The sequence below is a fragment of the Eptesicus fuscus genome, chromosome 3, assembly GCF_027574615.1.
Source record: "Eptesicus fuscus isolate TK198812 chromosome 3, DD_ASM_mEF_20220401, whole genome shotgun sequence".
Taxonomy (NCBI): domain Eukaryota; kingdom Metazoa; phylum Chordata; class Mammalia; order Chiroptera; family Vespertilionidae; genus Eptesicus; species Eptesicus fuscus.
In genome coordinates, this window is record NC_072475.1 from 107,134,373 (window position 1) to 107,150,557 (window position 16,185).

At 39.8% G+C, this 16,185-nt stretch overlaps 1 protein-coding gene across 1 annotated transcript in view; it reads left to right on the forward strand.

Annotated features, from left to right (window-relative positions):
• Nucleotides 1-16,185, forward strand: part of HLTF (helicase like transcription factor) — a 106,534-nt gene that overhangs the window by 40,279 nt on the left and 50,070 nt on the right. Inside the window, exons 11-14 of the mRNA XM_028135831.2 lie at nucleotides 841-920; nucleotides 1,005-1,049; nucleotides 1,866-1,955; nucleotides 5,081-5,175. Of these exons, the coding sequence (XP_027991632.1) occupies nucleotides 841-920; nucleotides 1,005-1,049; nucleotides 1,866-1,955; nucleotides 5,081-5,175 (310 nt within the window). The remainder of the gene's footprint in view (nucleotides 1-840; nucleotides 921-1,004; nucleotides 1,050-1,865; nucleotides 1,956-5,080; nucleotides 5,176-16,185) is intronic.

A 16,185-nucleotide genomic window follows, 5' to 3' on the forward strand; every position in this document is an offset into this window, starting at 1 on the left:
TGCCAGTCAGCCCTGCCCTGGAGAGGTCCCCACTTCCCCGCTTAGGAACAATGATGGCTGCAAGCACCTCTGAAAGAAAGCCACCCTTGCGTTCCTGTCCTGATGCCAGATAGTCCAGTTTCTCCCTGTATGTGTCTGGGTCCCCCAGAGTCTCACCGGGAACTGGAATTCAGAGCAAGCTGGAGCTTGTATCTCCCTCCTGATTAAAAAAGCAGCACACCCAGGTGCCAGCACTTTTCGCACCTCCGCACCTCCTACCAGTCTCAATGAGTTTTCTTCACCTCTCTAGTTTGGAACTGCCACTCAGCCAGCTTTTCCGCGGTTCTGGATGATAGTTGTTCTGCCTTTTAGTTGTAATTTTGATGTGGTTGTGAGAGGCAGCAAGTATAGGTGTTTACCTATGCCTCCATCTTGATTCTCCTCAATAAATTTAATTTTAAAAAAAAGAAAACAGCCGAAACTGGTTTGGCTCAGTGGATAGAGTATCGGCCTTCGGACTCAAGGGTCCTGGGTTCGATTCCGGTCAAGGGCATGTACCTTTGTTGCGGGCACATCCCCAGTAGGGGGTGTGCAAGAGGCAGCTGATCGATGTTTCTCTCATCGATGTATCTAACTCTCTATCCCTCTCTCTTCCTCTCTGTAAAAAATCAATAATATATATATAGAAAACACAATGCTTGCAGAAAATTTGACTTTCATTTGTCAAATAAAGTTTTACTTTAATATTTTTCAAAATATAAGTGGGGAAGACAAAAAGCATTTATATTGCATTTGTTAAACATGTTTTTATTTATAATTTGTTTTGGGTTGATAAAAAAATTTGGATATATTTAATTTTAGAAGAAAAACTGCTGTCCAGTATACTGAAAGCAGCGATTCAGAGGAAATTGAAACTAGTGAATTGCCAAAGAAAATGAAAGGTAATATTAAATGGATATGATTTGATGCTGTGTCCTGTATTCTAATTTTTTTGTGTGAGCATTTTTGTATTTGGTTGTTTGTAGGCAAACTGGGAACTGCACAATCAGAAACTAAAAGCAGAATTAAAGGTCTGTATGTACATTTCACTATCTGTATTCTACACTTCAAATTATTAAAGAAAAAAACATTGATTTGCATCTCTCAAACTTAGAATTCTTTAGTAATAGGTCTTAAACTTGACTGCAATTTAAATATATATGAACTATTCATGGAGCTTACCAGGGATATTAATTGAATGAGGCAAATTGAAAGAACAATTTCAAAATAAAATGTAAGAGGAATTATTTAAACCAACTTTTAATAAGACAAAATGATTTTTTTACTACTTATAAAATTACTTTGATAAAACCTTATTCATATCTGTCTAAATTGTAATTTCAAAAGTATGGTGGGAGTATGTTCTTGGAAATAGTATATTCACATTATCATACAAATGTATGAATAACCAATGATTATTTTTACATTTTCCTTTATCTTTAAAACATATTCTTTATTTTCTTTTCCGCTAAATAAGATCATATTGCTTCCTAATTACCTGAGAAATTGCATTTGGAAAATAACTCATCAACATTGATTGACCTGAAAATTTGGCATCCTTATTAGAAGTCAAATACTTGTTTCCTTGAAAAAATTCTCCTTCCACCTGGGAGCTGAATCACTTTGCATATGGCTGCTTCTACTTTTACATCTCTTCCTCAGGAAGATATGCTTAGTGTCAGAAGAGGCAATTTTGTATTTGGTTGTTTTATTCTTTTTTAATAATATAAACTCTTAAAGTAGTGTGGCAATGGTATTCTATTTTCTATTCTCAGAAAGTACCTGTGCCTAAGCAGAGGAGAAAATGTTTTCAAATATCTTAATGATTCTGTGGTTTTTAACTTCAGCAGGATCTTCTAAGGTTAAAGAAGATACAGAGTTTGCATGTGCACTTATTTCATCTACTCCTGCAACAAAAAAGAAAATGTTGAAAAAGGGTCAGTAACTCTGCAGGGTTTTGAGCTTTTGTTTGTTTGCTTTTTTTTTGTTTTTTTCAGGGAAAAATATTTTAGATGACAAAAGTTATAAAACCATATTATAAGAAGTTTAGAAAGTAGAGAAAGGAAAAAAATTCATAATCCCATTAAAAAAAGATATGTTTTGATGTGTTTTCTGTCTAGTACCTTTTGTATTTTATTTATTTTAGTTAGGTGGGAAATTGATGGGAGGAGGTCCCTGACTCATCTGAGTAGCAGGGATATTTCTTCTAGTAAAGGCACAGATCAATTTATGGCTGCTTTAAAAACTTAATTTAATTTAAATTATAATAAAGGTTTACTACTTGGTATAATTAGAATCTGCTTTTCACTTAAGAATGTTAGTGATCTTTATTATTTATTGTAATTTTGTATTTTTTAATTGATAGGAAATCAACACTGCTTAGAAGTCTCAGTATTGGAGATGGAAAGAGATTGAACCTAGGATTAAGGAAATTTGGGACAATTTATATCTCTGTATCTTAGTTTCCTCTATTTTACATGTTGCAGATATAACAGACAAAAGTGTATTTTCATGGAACTTATGCCTAATTATGGAGAAAACATAAAATTAATAAACATAATTATAGACAATAAATGCTGTGAAAAAACAAAGGAACATGATGAAATAAAGATTGACCGAAGGAGTCTGTGTAATGTGATATTTGAGCTAACACAGAATGATGAAAAAGAACTAACTTTTTGCCTAAGAATCAAACAATTAGGAATAGAAAATGTAGGCATTTCAGATAGATTATTTTTAACCCCAATTTTAGGAATTTTAAGAAATTTTGAATTTAGTTGAGATGTGATTTAGATAGAATTAGAATTGAGATAGAATTAAGTTCACACAAAAAGTTCCTTTCTGTTGCAGACACATAGTGGTAATACAGGAGAGAAACTTTAAAAAAATAATCATAGCTGATCTAAAACCCAAATAAAGATATTTCTGGAATAGAAATAGAATAAAAACAAAAATCAGTGCATGGAGATAGAAACCATGTATTGTGGTAAATAGTGATTTAAAAAAAATAAGACACACAAAGGCATAGAAAAAGATTAAATTCAACATTTAAAATTTCCATGCATCAATAGGTACCATAAATATTGAAAAACGTTAAGGCTGAAGAAGATATTTGTGATTAAGTGTAACTTAGAAAGGATTAATATCTAGAATATGTAAAGAATCCTCTGTTGTCATTTCGAAAAAGACAGTACAGTAGGGGAATAGCCACTAAGAATATAAATGTATAGTTCTAGGAAAGAAAACCCAAATAACCAATAAATATAGGAAAATATATGCAGATTCAATCATTGGGGAAATGCAAATTAAGGGAACAGTGAGATACTGTCTCACCCATCATATTTACAAACATTTGAAAATCTTAATGCCAAGTATAGGCAAGGTTGTGAGCAACAGGAAGTCTCATGCACTGTAGATGGGAATGTAAATTACCGTGGAGAGCAGCTAGACCAAATGTAATGAAGCTAAAAATAGACCACCTAGAACTCTATAGATGTGTACAAGGAGACATGAAAAACCAGTTTTCATTGATGCCTTATTTAGTGAAATACTGGAAATAATGTAAATACTGCCCAATAAGGGAATCAATACTAATAAAAGGGTAATATGCTAATTAGACCGGATGTCTTCCAGATGTCCATCCGTTCAAAGCCACAGTGGCTGCGAGGGCCAAGGGCCGGTGGCACAAGAGAAGGAGAAAAGCCCCCCACCCCACGGTCCCAGGCTCCAGTGCCTGCAGCTGTGGCCCAGGAGAGGGAAAAAAGCTGCTCACCTCATGATCCCCTGCGGCTGTGGGCGGGTGAAGCCAGCCTGGGTCCTGGGTGCCTGCAGGTGTGGCCAGCCCGGGTCCTGGGTGCCTGCGGCTGGCCAAAGGGAGGGAAGCCTGGGTCCTGGGTACCTGTGGCCAGCCGGATGAGGGAATCCTGGGCCCCAGGTATAGGACCGAGGCAGAGGTGGTTAGGGGTGATCAGGCTGGCAGGGGAGCACTTAGGGGCGATCAGGCAGGCAGGCAGGCGGAGGGGTTGGGGTGATCAGGCAGGCAGGCAGGTGAGTGGTTAGGAGCCAGCGGTCCCGGATTGCAAGAGGCATATCCATCGGGTCCCGGATTGGAGAGGGTGCAGGCCAGGCTGAGGGACTCCCTCCCCTGTGCACGAATTTTGTGCACCGGGCCTCTAGTCTATATAATAAAAGCGTAATATGCTAATTTGACCAGACATCCTTCTGGATGTCCTTCCGGACAAAGGCAGGGCTGCGAGGGAAGCCTGGGTCCGGGGTGCCTGCTGGCGGCTGGATGGAAACCCAGTTCCCAGGTGCCTGCCAGCAGCCGGAGGGAAGCCTGGGTCCCGGGTGCCAGAGGGAAGCCGGTGCCTGCAGCCGGGGGAAGGAAGGCCTACTCTTGCATGCATTTTGTGCATCGGGCCTCTAGTGGAAAATAAAATTGGAGGATGTTTTTTCATAGGCTGCCTGAGTATCCTCACAACATAGCAGTTGCCTTCCCCCAGAGAAAGTGATCAGGGTAAGAAAGAGCATCTAAGGGAGAGAAACTGCATTTTTTATAAATTAGTCTCAGAAGTGATATGTCACTTCTGACATATCCTTTTGGTCCACAGACCAACCTCAGTGGAGTGTGGGGTGGGACTACACAAGGTTGTGACTATCAGGAAGTGGATTATCATTGGGGGCCATCTTGCTGTCTGGCTACCACATTAACCATAGTCCAAATTCAGAGAATTGCATAAAACAAATGTTCATCCTAATGAATAATTTAATGAATATCAGTGGGTATTTGAAACTTCCTCCTTGTGTCCCCTTCTAGTCATAATCCTCTACCTCCCCCATGAATAGTCACTATCTAGGTATTTAGCTGTTTAAAGTGGCAAAGTAAAAATCTGGTTACTGTTACTTCTTCAAAGCTGGAAACAGAAGTCCATCTGCTTCATTTTAGTTCTTCCTAATTTCTCTTTTCATAGAGTCACATTATTGTCATTTCTTTATTGACTATATATTTGTGGGGGGTGGGAAACACACACTTAATATCAGTGCCACCGATTTATTCTTTCAGGAGCATCTGCCGTGGAGGGTTCAAAGAAAACTGACGTAGAGAGACCAAGAACAACACTGATCATCTGTCCACTTTCTGTGTTAAGCAACTGGATTGTAAGTCTTCACAGCCTTTTAAAAATGTGAAATAACTTATATTTGTCTTATAAGATAAAAAGTACATAGCCTGTTAGCATGTCATACATTGGGAGAAATATACCTGGTCAGCATTTTATATCTAAGTTCAAATAGGTGAATTAGAGAGATTGCTGAATTGAAGCAATTTTCCTCTGAAGATTTAGAATAGAAAAGAAACATCATCAGTTCTTATAATAAGATTTGTACTTCTGCCTCTCACATTTCTGTCTCCCAAAGTAGGAAATGTGTATAATTTAACACCATCATATTTATGAACTATTGGAACCTTTTTTAAGAATTCCACTAATAGCTTTTAACATTTAGTGAGCTTCGGTGTGCTCCGTTTTCCCCTAAGTTCTTTTTATAGATTTTTTCATTTAATCTCACAACTATTCTTATTTTCCAGGTGACCAAGTGGAATCATAGATAAATTAAGTAATTTGCTTAAAGTCATCCAGCTAATAAATGATGGAGCTAAGATATGGTCACCAACATTCTGACTCTTAGAGCCTTTGCTTTTAAGGCTACATGCCAGAAAATGTGCTTGTTTGTGTTTTCTGCCAGATTGCTTTGCTGTTCTAAAACATTGCATTGGAATGAAACATATTTATGTGTTATGTGTCAGGAGCAGCTTGGTTATGTTTCCAGTTTGAGCTTCATTCTGCATGTTATAATGAAACTAGAGGCCCGGTGCACGAAATTTCATGCCGGGGAGGAGGGTCCTTCAGCCCGCCCGACCTGCACCCTCTCGCAGTACGGGAGCCCTTGGGAGATGTCCAACGCGGGCCTAAGCCAGTCGTCAGACATCCCCCTTGCAGTCTGGGACCCCTCGCTTCTTACCACCCACCTGCAGTGGAGGTGGGAGAGGCCCTCGCCACCACCACTGCACTAGCCAGCCATGAGCCTGGCTTCTGGCTGAGTGGCACTCCCCCTGTGGGAGCACACTGACCACCAGGGGGCAGCTCCTGCATTGAGCATCTGCCCCCTCATGGCCAGTGTGTGTCATAGTGGCCAGTTGTTCCGCCATTCGGTCAATTTGCATATTAGGGTTTTATTATATAGGATAATGAGTCTATTGGAAGCACTGTAAACATAAAGACTACTAGATGTAAACTTCCATTCTTGTCACTTCTAAAATTATCTGCCTCTCTCTTAATCTTTCTTATCTGAGAGTGGAAGAGGTCCTACTCTTTGTACCTTAGACTACTCATTGGATTCTATCTCTTCCAGCCTTTGCATTTCATTTGTTATTTTCTCCCTTGCCTGGTTATTCAGCCTATCCTCACTGGCTCTTTCATGAAGCATAGATATTTTTCATTTTTAAATACTTTCTCTGGATTGTCTCACACTTAAATTGCTACTCTGCTATACTTTCTTTCACTGTCATACCTCATTGGGATTTTCACTTTGTACTTTTGCTTACTAACAACTCATTGTAATCTGGTTTCCGCCATTAATTTTCTAAATTGCATTGGAAAAATATTAATAGTTATTATCTAGTTATAAAATTACAAGGCTTTTTAAATTTCTTCTTGACTTTATGTAGCCTTGCTTTCTTTGACTTACCTTTCTTTAAAAAATATATTCTTATTGAATTTAGAGAGGAAGGGAGAGAGGAAGAGAGAGAAACATTGATCAGTTGCCTCACACACACACCCTACCCGAGGATTCACAAACCCTGACTGGGGATCGAACCTTCAACTTGGGCATGTGCCCTGACTGGGAATTGAACCAGCGACCTTTTGGTGCATGGTCAACACTCAACCAACTGATCCACACCAGCTAAGATAGCTTATATTTTTATTATAAGTTTGTTTTGTTTTTTAAATTAGACCTTCTCCTGTTTAGTGTGCCATTTTTCCTCTTCACACCACAATGAATTTCGCTTCTCTGTTGCTCTTTTTTAATTCCAACAAAATTATGCTTTTGCTTTTGCTTTTTTTAAAACATATTTTATTGATTTTTTACAGAGAGGAAGGGAGAGGGATAGAGAGTTAGAAACATCGAGGAGAGAGAAACATCAACCAGCTGCCTCCTGCACACCTCCTACATGTCCTTGACCGGAATCGAACCGGGGATCTTTCAGTCCACAGGCCAATGCTCTGTCCACTGAGCCAAACCGGTTAGGGCAATGCTTTTTCTTTTGATGTGTTTTCCATCATGGGAAGGACAGTACATGAGTATTTGAATGGCATTTTCAGGGGGAGGTTTCCAAATATTAATGGAGATATAAACAACTGAACTGATTTCTTTTTCTTTATATATTTTTATTGATTTCAGAGAGGAAGGGAGAAAGAGAGAGAGATAAAGACATCAATGATAAGAGAGAATCATTGATCAGCTGCCTCCTGCACATCCCTGGGGATCGAGCCCACAACTTGGGCCTGTGCCCTGATCAGGAATCGAACCGTGACCATCTAGTTAATAGTTTGACACTCAACCACTGAGCCACACCAGCCTGGGCAGAACTGATTTCTTAAGAGCTTGGGGGAAGGATATGCTTGCCTTGTTGCCAGCAGCAACCCTGGCCTGCTCTCTTAAGCTCCATTCTGCCGCCATTTGTTTGAATTTGTTTACCTTCTATAATTGAAACTTTGTAGCTTGAGTGGAGGCTTAGGCTTGCAACGGCTGGCAGAAAGCTTGGCTTCCTCTGTTACCTAGGAAACCTTGCTCTCTGTGGCTGTAGCCATCTTGGTTTGGGTTAATTTGCATACTCGCTCTGATTGGATGGTGGGTGTGGCTTGTGGGCGTGGCTGCGTGTGTGTCGGGGGTATGGTCAATTTGCATATTTGTCTATTATTAGATAGGATTTTTGTCTGATTGCTGTGATTAGGATTTCTAGCACTATGTTGAATAAGAGTGGTGAAAGCAGACATCCTTGTCTTGTTCCCGTTCTTAAGGGAAACACTTTTAGTTTTTGCCCATTGAGTATTATGTTGGCTGTAGGTTTGTCATATATGGCCGCTATTATGTATGATCCCTCTATTCCCACTTTACTGACAGTGTTAATCAAAAAACAGTGCTGGATTTTGTGGAATGCTTTTTCTGCATCTATTGATATGATCATGTAGTTTTTATCTTTTAATTTTCTAAATTAAACTATATATTTTTATTATTTGAACCCTTTCTATTGATAACTAAACATAAATAGACATTCTTAGAAGAAATCAGAAACAGAATTTCCTAGGACAACTAACAACATAATGTATTTAAATAGAGTCTATACAACTATCCTATATAATAAAAGCCTAATATGCTAAGTGTCCTGTCGTCTGTTCAACCAATCAAAGTGTAATATGCTAATGATAAGCTAAGGCCCCTCAACCACTTGCTATGATGTGCACTGACCACCAGGGGACAGACACTCTGACTGGTAGGTTAGCTTGCTGCTGGGGTCCGGCTGATCGGGACTGAGTGAGATAGGCCGGACATGCTCTGGAGCCCTCCCGCGGTCCCTCCCCAGATGGCTAACCTCCTGCGTCCCTCCCCGGCCCCAGTCATGCACTGGTGGGGTCCCTTGGCCTGGCCTGTGCCCTCTTGCAATCCAGGACCCCTCAGGGGATGTCAGAGAGCCAGTTTTGGCCCGACGGCAGAATGACCGGTCGCTATGACGCGCACTGACCACCAGGGGGCAGACACTTAATGCAGGAGCTGCCCCTGGTAGTCAGTGCACTCCCACAGGGGAAACGTCATTCAGCCAGAAGCCAGGCTTACGGCTGGTGAGCGCAGCGGCAGTGCTGGGAGCCTCTTCCACCTCCACGGCAGCACTAAGGATTTCTGACTGATGGCTTCGGCCCTCTCTCAAGCCATCAGTCAGACATCCCCTGAGGGCTCCTGGACTGCAAGAGGGCACTGACTGGGTTGAGGGGGAACCCCCGCTACCCAGTGCACAAATTTCGTGCACCAGGCCTCTAGTCTCTTATAATGTTTTCCACTAAGCTATATTAGTTTATCATTCTTATTACCCACTGTATAATTCAGCTTCTTCATCCTCTTTAGGACAATAGGACATATTAAAACTATACAACAGTTCATTTGTGATTTTGCTCTTATATATGCTAAGTGTTCCCTTACGACAATTTTCCTTTTCTGTGAACTGCCTGTTCATATACTTTTCACATTTCTATTGGTTTCAGGGTCATTTTACTGATTTGCAAAAGAACTTTGTATGAGCATTTTGTGTGTGTTTTTAAAAAATATTTTATTATTGATAGTATTATAGCTATCTCTCCTTCCCTCTCCTTACCCCTCCTTCCTCCCAGCCCTTACCTCTTCCTTTATGTCCTCACTACCCTATTGCCCATGCCATGTCCATGGGCTTTGTTTATAAGTATACTAGTGGCCTGGTGCACAGATTTGTGCATATTGAAAGGAAATTAATTAGAAGATATATTTTAACAGGGGTGGGTGTGTTTGTGTCCCTCAGCCCCAGCATGCACCCTCTCCAATCGGGGACCCCTCAAGGGATGTCCAACGGCCCGTTTAGGCTCGATCCCACCAGGCCTAAATTGATTAATAAATAAACAAATAAATTGCCCACCGGGATCGGGCCTAAACAGGCAGTCAGACATCCCTCTCACAATCCAGATGAATCCTTATGACAAAGGGTTCATCATAGCAAGTGGTTGAGTGGCCTTAGCATATCAGCTCCCAAGCGCTCGCCTGCCTGCCTGCCTGATTGCCCCCTAACCACTCTCCTGCCAGCCTGATTGATGCTGCAGGCCTGGTTGCCCCCAACTGCTCTCCCCTGAAGGCCTGGTCGCCCCTAACTGCCCTCCCTTGCCAGCCTGGTCGCCCCTAACTGCCCTCCCCTGAAGGCCTGGTTGCCTCTAACTGCCCTCCCCTGCCGGTCTGGTCATCCCTAACTGCCCTCCCCTGCCGGCCTGATTGCCCCTAACTGCCCTCCCCTGCAGGGCTGGTCTCCCCCACCTGCCCTCCCCTGCAGGGCTGGTCCCCCCCAACTTCCCTCCCTTTCAGGCCTGGGTTTCCCCCAAACTGTCCTCCCCTGCAGGCCTGGTTGCCCCCAACTGCCCTCCTCTGCAGGCCTGATTGCCCCCAACTACCCTCCCTTTCAGGCCTGGTCCCTCCCAACTGCCCTCCCCTTCTGGCCTGATTGCCCACAACTGCCCTCTCCTGCCGGCCATCTTGTGGCGGCCATCTTGTTTGTTGGAGTGATGGTCAATTTGCATATTACCTCTTTATTGTATAGGATTGTTATTCACCCTTTCTCTATAACAGAAGTGTCAGAGATGAAAGCAAATTAGTAAAATGTATATGAAAAAAAGATATAATTGATTAATAAATAAACAGTAACATGATATAACAAAAAAGATATGATATAAAAAAATGATCTAAAAACAACATCGATAAAAACAATGACTGATAAATTGATTAAACTTATTCTAATATCTCCCTGTATACCACATTACTAGTAAGAGTAAAAACACTTTCAGAGTACTTGACTAATTTCCCTTGTGATGAAGTATTTACAACTTTAACTTTGTTACTCGCTCTTAAAACTCGAGAGAAAGCCAGCGAGATTGGCGCCAGTGAGAGCTTTATATGTATTGTGCATACCCAAGTCAATGTTTATTTTTAAATTGCCAGTATGTGTTCATATGTGCCTGCCGGTTGGTGAGTCGGACAGTCGGATGGATGTACAGTTGGTCACTTAGTCTTTTATTTTATTTTTATTTTACTTTATTTATTTTATTTCTCTTGCCATAAGTGAAAATTCTGCTATGTGAGATTTCTGAGATTTTTTTGCCTATGTTTTCTTCTAATATTTTTATGGTTCACAACGTACATTTAAGTCTTTTATCCATTTTTAGTTTATTTTTGTGTATGGTGTAAGCTGGTGGAATAATATCATTTTTTGTATAATTTTACCTACATCATTTTTTTTTGCATATGTAATTTTATCTTATTTTTTTTCCAATTTTTTTTATTAAGGTATTATATGTGTACATATCTTACCATTGCCCCCTTCACCCCACTCCCATATATGCCCTCACCCCCCAGAGTTTTGCGTCCATTGGTTATGTTTATATGTATGCATACAAGTCCTTTGGTTGATCTCTTATCTTCCCCACCTCTCCCTAACCTTCCCACTGTAATTTGACAGACTGTTTGATGCTTCACTGCCTCTGTATCTATCTTTTTGTTCAAGTTTATAATGTTCTTTATTATCCATAAATGAGTGAGATAATGTGGTATTTTTCTTTCATTGACTGGCTTATTTCACTCAGCATAATGTTCTCCAATTCCATCCAGGTTGCTGCAAATGGTAAGAATTCCTTCTTTTTTATGGCAGCATAGTATTCCATTGTGTAGATGTACCACAGTTTTCTGATCCAGTCATCTGCTGATGGGCACCTAGAATGTTTCCAGATCTTAGCTATTGTAAATTGTGCTGCTATGAACATAGGGGTGCATATATCCTTTCTTATTGGTGTTCCCAGTTTCTTAGGATATATTCCTAGGAGTGGGATTACTGGGTCAAATGGGAGTTCCATTTTCAGATTTTTGAGGAAACTCCATACTGTTCTCCACAGTGGCTGCACCAGTCTGCATTCCCACCAGCAGTGCATGAGGGTTCCTTTTTCTCCGCATCCTCGCCAACGCTTGTCGTTTGTTGATTTGTTGATGATAGCCATTCTGACAGGTGTGAGATGGTACCGCATTGTTGTTTTGATTTGCATCTCTCGGATAATTAGTGACGTTGAGCATGTTTTCATGTGTCTCTTGGCCTTCCTTCTGTCTTCTTTTGAAAAGATTCTATTTAGGTTCGTTGCCCATTTTTTTATTGGATCATTTATCTTCCTTTTATTAAGTTGTATAAGCTGCCTGTAGATGTTGGAGATTAAACCTTTATCAGTGATACCATTTGCAAATATGTTCTCCCATGCAGTGCGCTTTCTTGTTGTTTTGTTGATTTATCTCTTCTCTTACCCCCTCTTTCAGTATGTTCAGTCACATTTATTGATTTGCGAGTATTGTACCAGCCTTGCATCCCCAGAATAAAGACTACTTGATTATGGTGTATGATCTTTTTAATATATTGCTGGATCTGATTTGCTAATATTTTGTTAAGGATTTTAGCATCTATGTTCATCAAGGATATTGGCCTGTCACTTTCTTTGTAGTGTTTTATCTGGTTTTGGAATTAGGATAATGCTGGCTTTGTAAAAAGAACTTGGAAGTGTTCCTTCTCCTGAGTTTTTCAAAATAGTGTGAGGAAGATATGTGTTAGTTCTTTGAATGCTTGGTAAAATTCTCCTGAAAATCCCTCCAGTCCAGGACTTTTGTTTGCTGGGAGATTTTTAATTACTATTTCAATTTTATCAGTTGTTTTTGGCCTACTCGGGTTTTCTGATTCTTCTTGATTGAGTTTTGGAAGATTGTATGTTTCTAGGAATTTGTCCATTTCATCCAGGTTGTTCAGTTTGTTGGCATATAGCTGTGTATCGTATTTGCTTACAATGCTTTGTATTCTGTGGTGTCCATTGTTATATCGCCTCTTTTGTTTCTGATTTTATTTATTTGGTTCCTCTCTTTTTGTTTCTTGATGAGTGTGACAAAGGGTTCATCAATCTTGTTTATCTTTTTAAAGAACCATCTCTTGAATTTATTGATCTTTTGTAATTTTTTTTTAGTTTCTGTGTCATTATTTCTGCTCTGATCTTTATTATTTCCTTCCTTCTACTTCCTCTGGCTTTTATTGCTCTTCTCTTTCTAATTCATTAAGTTGTAGGGTTAGATAGTTTATTAATACTTTTGCTTGTTTCTTGAGGTAGGCCTGTAGTGCTGTGAACTTCCCTCTCAGGACTGCTTTCACCATGTCCCATAGGTTTTGGATGATTGTGTTTTCATTTTCATTTTTTTCCAGTAAGTTTTTAATTTCTAGCTTGATCTCATTGGTAACCCATTCATTGTTTACTAACATGTTACTTGGCCTCCCTGTATTTGAGTGTTTTTGAGGGTGTTTTCTTTTATTGTATTTGATTTCTAAGTTCATGCCAATGTGATCCAAGAAGATGCTTAGCATTATATCAGTCTTCTTGAATTTGTAAAGACTTGTTTTGTGCCCTAACATGTGGTCTGTCTTTGAGAATGTTCCATGTTCACTTGAGAAGAATGTATATTCTGCCACTTTGGGATGTAACGTTTTGTAAATAATGTTTAATCAATCTTATCTAGTGTGTTATTTAAAGCCTCTGTTTCCTTATTAATTTTTTTTTGGTGTGGAAGATCTATTCAGTGATGTCAGTGGCGTGTTAAAGTGCCCTACTATGACTGTATTGCTGCTGTCAACCTCTCCCTTAAAGTCCAACAAGAGGGTTATGTTTTGGTTTGGTTTTTTTTTTTTTTATGTACTTGGGTGCTTCTAGATTGGGTGCATATATGTTTACAACAGTTATATTTTCTTGTTGAATCATTCCTGTTAGTATTATGAAGTGGCCTTCTTTTTCTCTTGTTACAGCCTTTGAAGTCTATTTTGTCTGATATGAGTATTGCTACCCCAGCTTTTTTCCCCTATCCATTAGCATGGAATATATTTTTACATCCCTTCACTCTCAGTCTGTATCTTTTGTTTTGAGAGAGTCTCTTGTGGACAGCATATATAATGGCCATGTTTTCTTATCCATTCAGTCACCCTGTGTCTTTTGACTGGAGCATTTAATCCATTTACATTTAAGGTTATTATTGATAGGTATTTATTTATTGCCATTTTAATTTTCTTTATGCCTATGATTCTCTCTTTCTCCTTTTCTTCTTAAAGCAGTCCCTTTAACCTTTCTTGCATTGTTGGTTTGGTGGTAATATACTCCTTTTTTTGTCTAGAGAGCTTTTTATTTCTCCTTCGATTTTAAATGATAGCCTTGCTGGATCCAGTAGTCTTGGATTTAAGCCTTTGCTTTTCGTTACTTTGAATAATTCATGCCACTCCCTTCTGGCCTGAAGTGTTTCTCTTGAGAAGTCAGCCAACATTCTCTTGGGAACTCCTTTGTAGGTAATTTTGTATCTCTCTCTTGCTGCCTTTAAGATTCTTTTTTTGTCTTTAACATTTGCCATTTTAATTATGATGTATCTAAGTGTGGGTCTCTTTGGGTTTATTTTGATTGGGACTCTTTGTGCCCCCTGATCTTGGGTGATACTATCCTTCACCAAATTGGGGTTTTCTGCCTTTTCTTTAAACTGGTTCTCTGATTTTTTGGTCACACTCTTCCCCTTCTGGTATTCCTGTAATGTGGATGTTGTTACATTTCATGTTGTCCCAGAGCTCCCTTAAAGCTCTCTTCCTGATTTTTAATTCTTTTTTTTCTATTTGCTGCTCTAATTGGGCATTTATTTCTACCTTTTATTCAAAATAGCTGATTCGAGCCTCTGCTTCATCCAATCTATTAATATCATCCAGTGTGTTCCTGATGTCAGATATATCATTTTTAATTCCTGTGTGGTTCTTGCTCATGGCCTGTATTTCCCTTTTCATGCTATTGTAATTCGCACTAAGTTCCTTAGCCATCTTTAAAACCATTACTTTGAACTCTGTGACTGTTAGGTTGCTTGTCTCCATTTCATGTATTTCCTTTTCTGGAGATTCGTTCTTTTCTTTAATTTGGGTTGTTTTTTTGTGTCCCCATTTTAGCTGTCTGTTTTTTCTTTTTTCTATTTATTATTTGCTTCTATGATCTGATATTTCTCCCAGTCTTTATGGACTGGCCTAATGTAGAAAGTGTCTTGAGGGGTCCAGTGATGTAGTCTCTTTGTTCACCTGAGCTGGATGCTCTAGGAATGTGCCTTATGTGCATTGTTTGGGCTCTCCTGTTGAAATTGGGACTTGATTATTAATGTCCCATTCATGAGAGGGATCTCCCTTCTGTCTTGCTGCCAGTGAGGTTCATCATGCCAGTTGTTGTCCATGTGCTTTCAGTCCAAGGGACTCATTTGATTTTGGGACTCATTTGATTTTGCTCTGATATTGTTGAATCTGGTTCCTTGGTGTGTCTATACTGGACCTCCTGGGAACTTCTCTAGTGCCGGTGAATGTGAATCACTCTCCCTTTATGGCCCTGGGCAACCTGATTGAGATCGGAAAGGTTGAATCCCCTAGTAATCCCATGGTCTGGGACTACTTCCTCCAGTGGCTGGGTCTGCCTTGTGTCTCACACCTTGATTGTTATTGTTCTGATCTGTACTCCCTTCTCTTACAGAGTAGGTCTTATAGGTGTCAGCTGTGGGCACTTGAGGTTCCGTTGGCTTTTGCACTGCTGAGCAGTCTGGGATGGTGTCTGCGGCCTCTTCTTATTATTTTCAACCCCATCAGATGGGTAGGAAGGATATCAGATTACTTCAGCTTTAAGAGATAGAAAACCTATTCAAATGGTATACATATTAAGGAAGTGCAGCATCTTACAGAGCTGGAAGTCCAGAAATAAGGGTGGGCTTCAGGGTTAATTGATTCAGAAGCTCTGTGATGTCATCAAGGACTTGGGTTTTTCTGTTTCTTGGCTCTAATATTCTCCCCCTTTTTATTGTATTTTATTATTTTTTCCATGACCATTTATCCCTCATATGCCCTCTTCCACCTCAACTCATCCACTCACTTCCACAGTCACCACACTGTTGTCTCTTGTCCATGAGTTTTTTTCTCTCTTTTGTTCTTATTTTGCTCAATCCCTTCACACCTCAATATCCCTGCAAACCCCCACCACCAGAGCTGTCTGCCTGCTCTCTATCTAGGATTTTGTCTATTTTGCTTGTTAGTATAGTTTGTTCATTAGATTCCACATATGAGTGAAATTATCTGGTACTTGTCTTTCTCTGACTGACTATTTCACTCAACATAGTGTTCTCCAGGTCCATTGTTGCAATTTTTTTTTTTCCTTTCTAAAGCTGCACAGTACTCCATTGTGTAATTGTACTGTAGCTGTTTTATTCACTTAACTGCTGATGGACACTTAGGCTGCTTCCAAATCTTGGTTATTG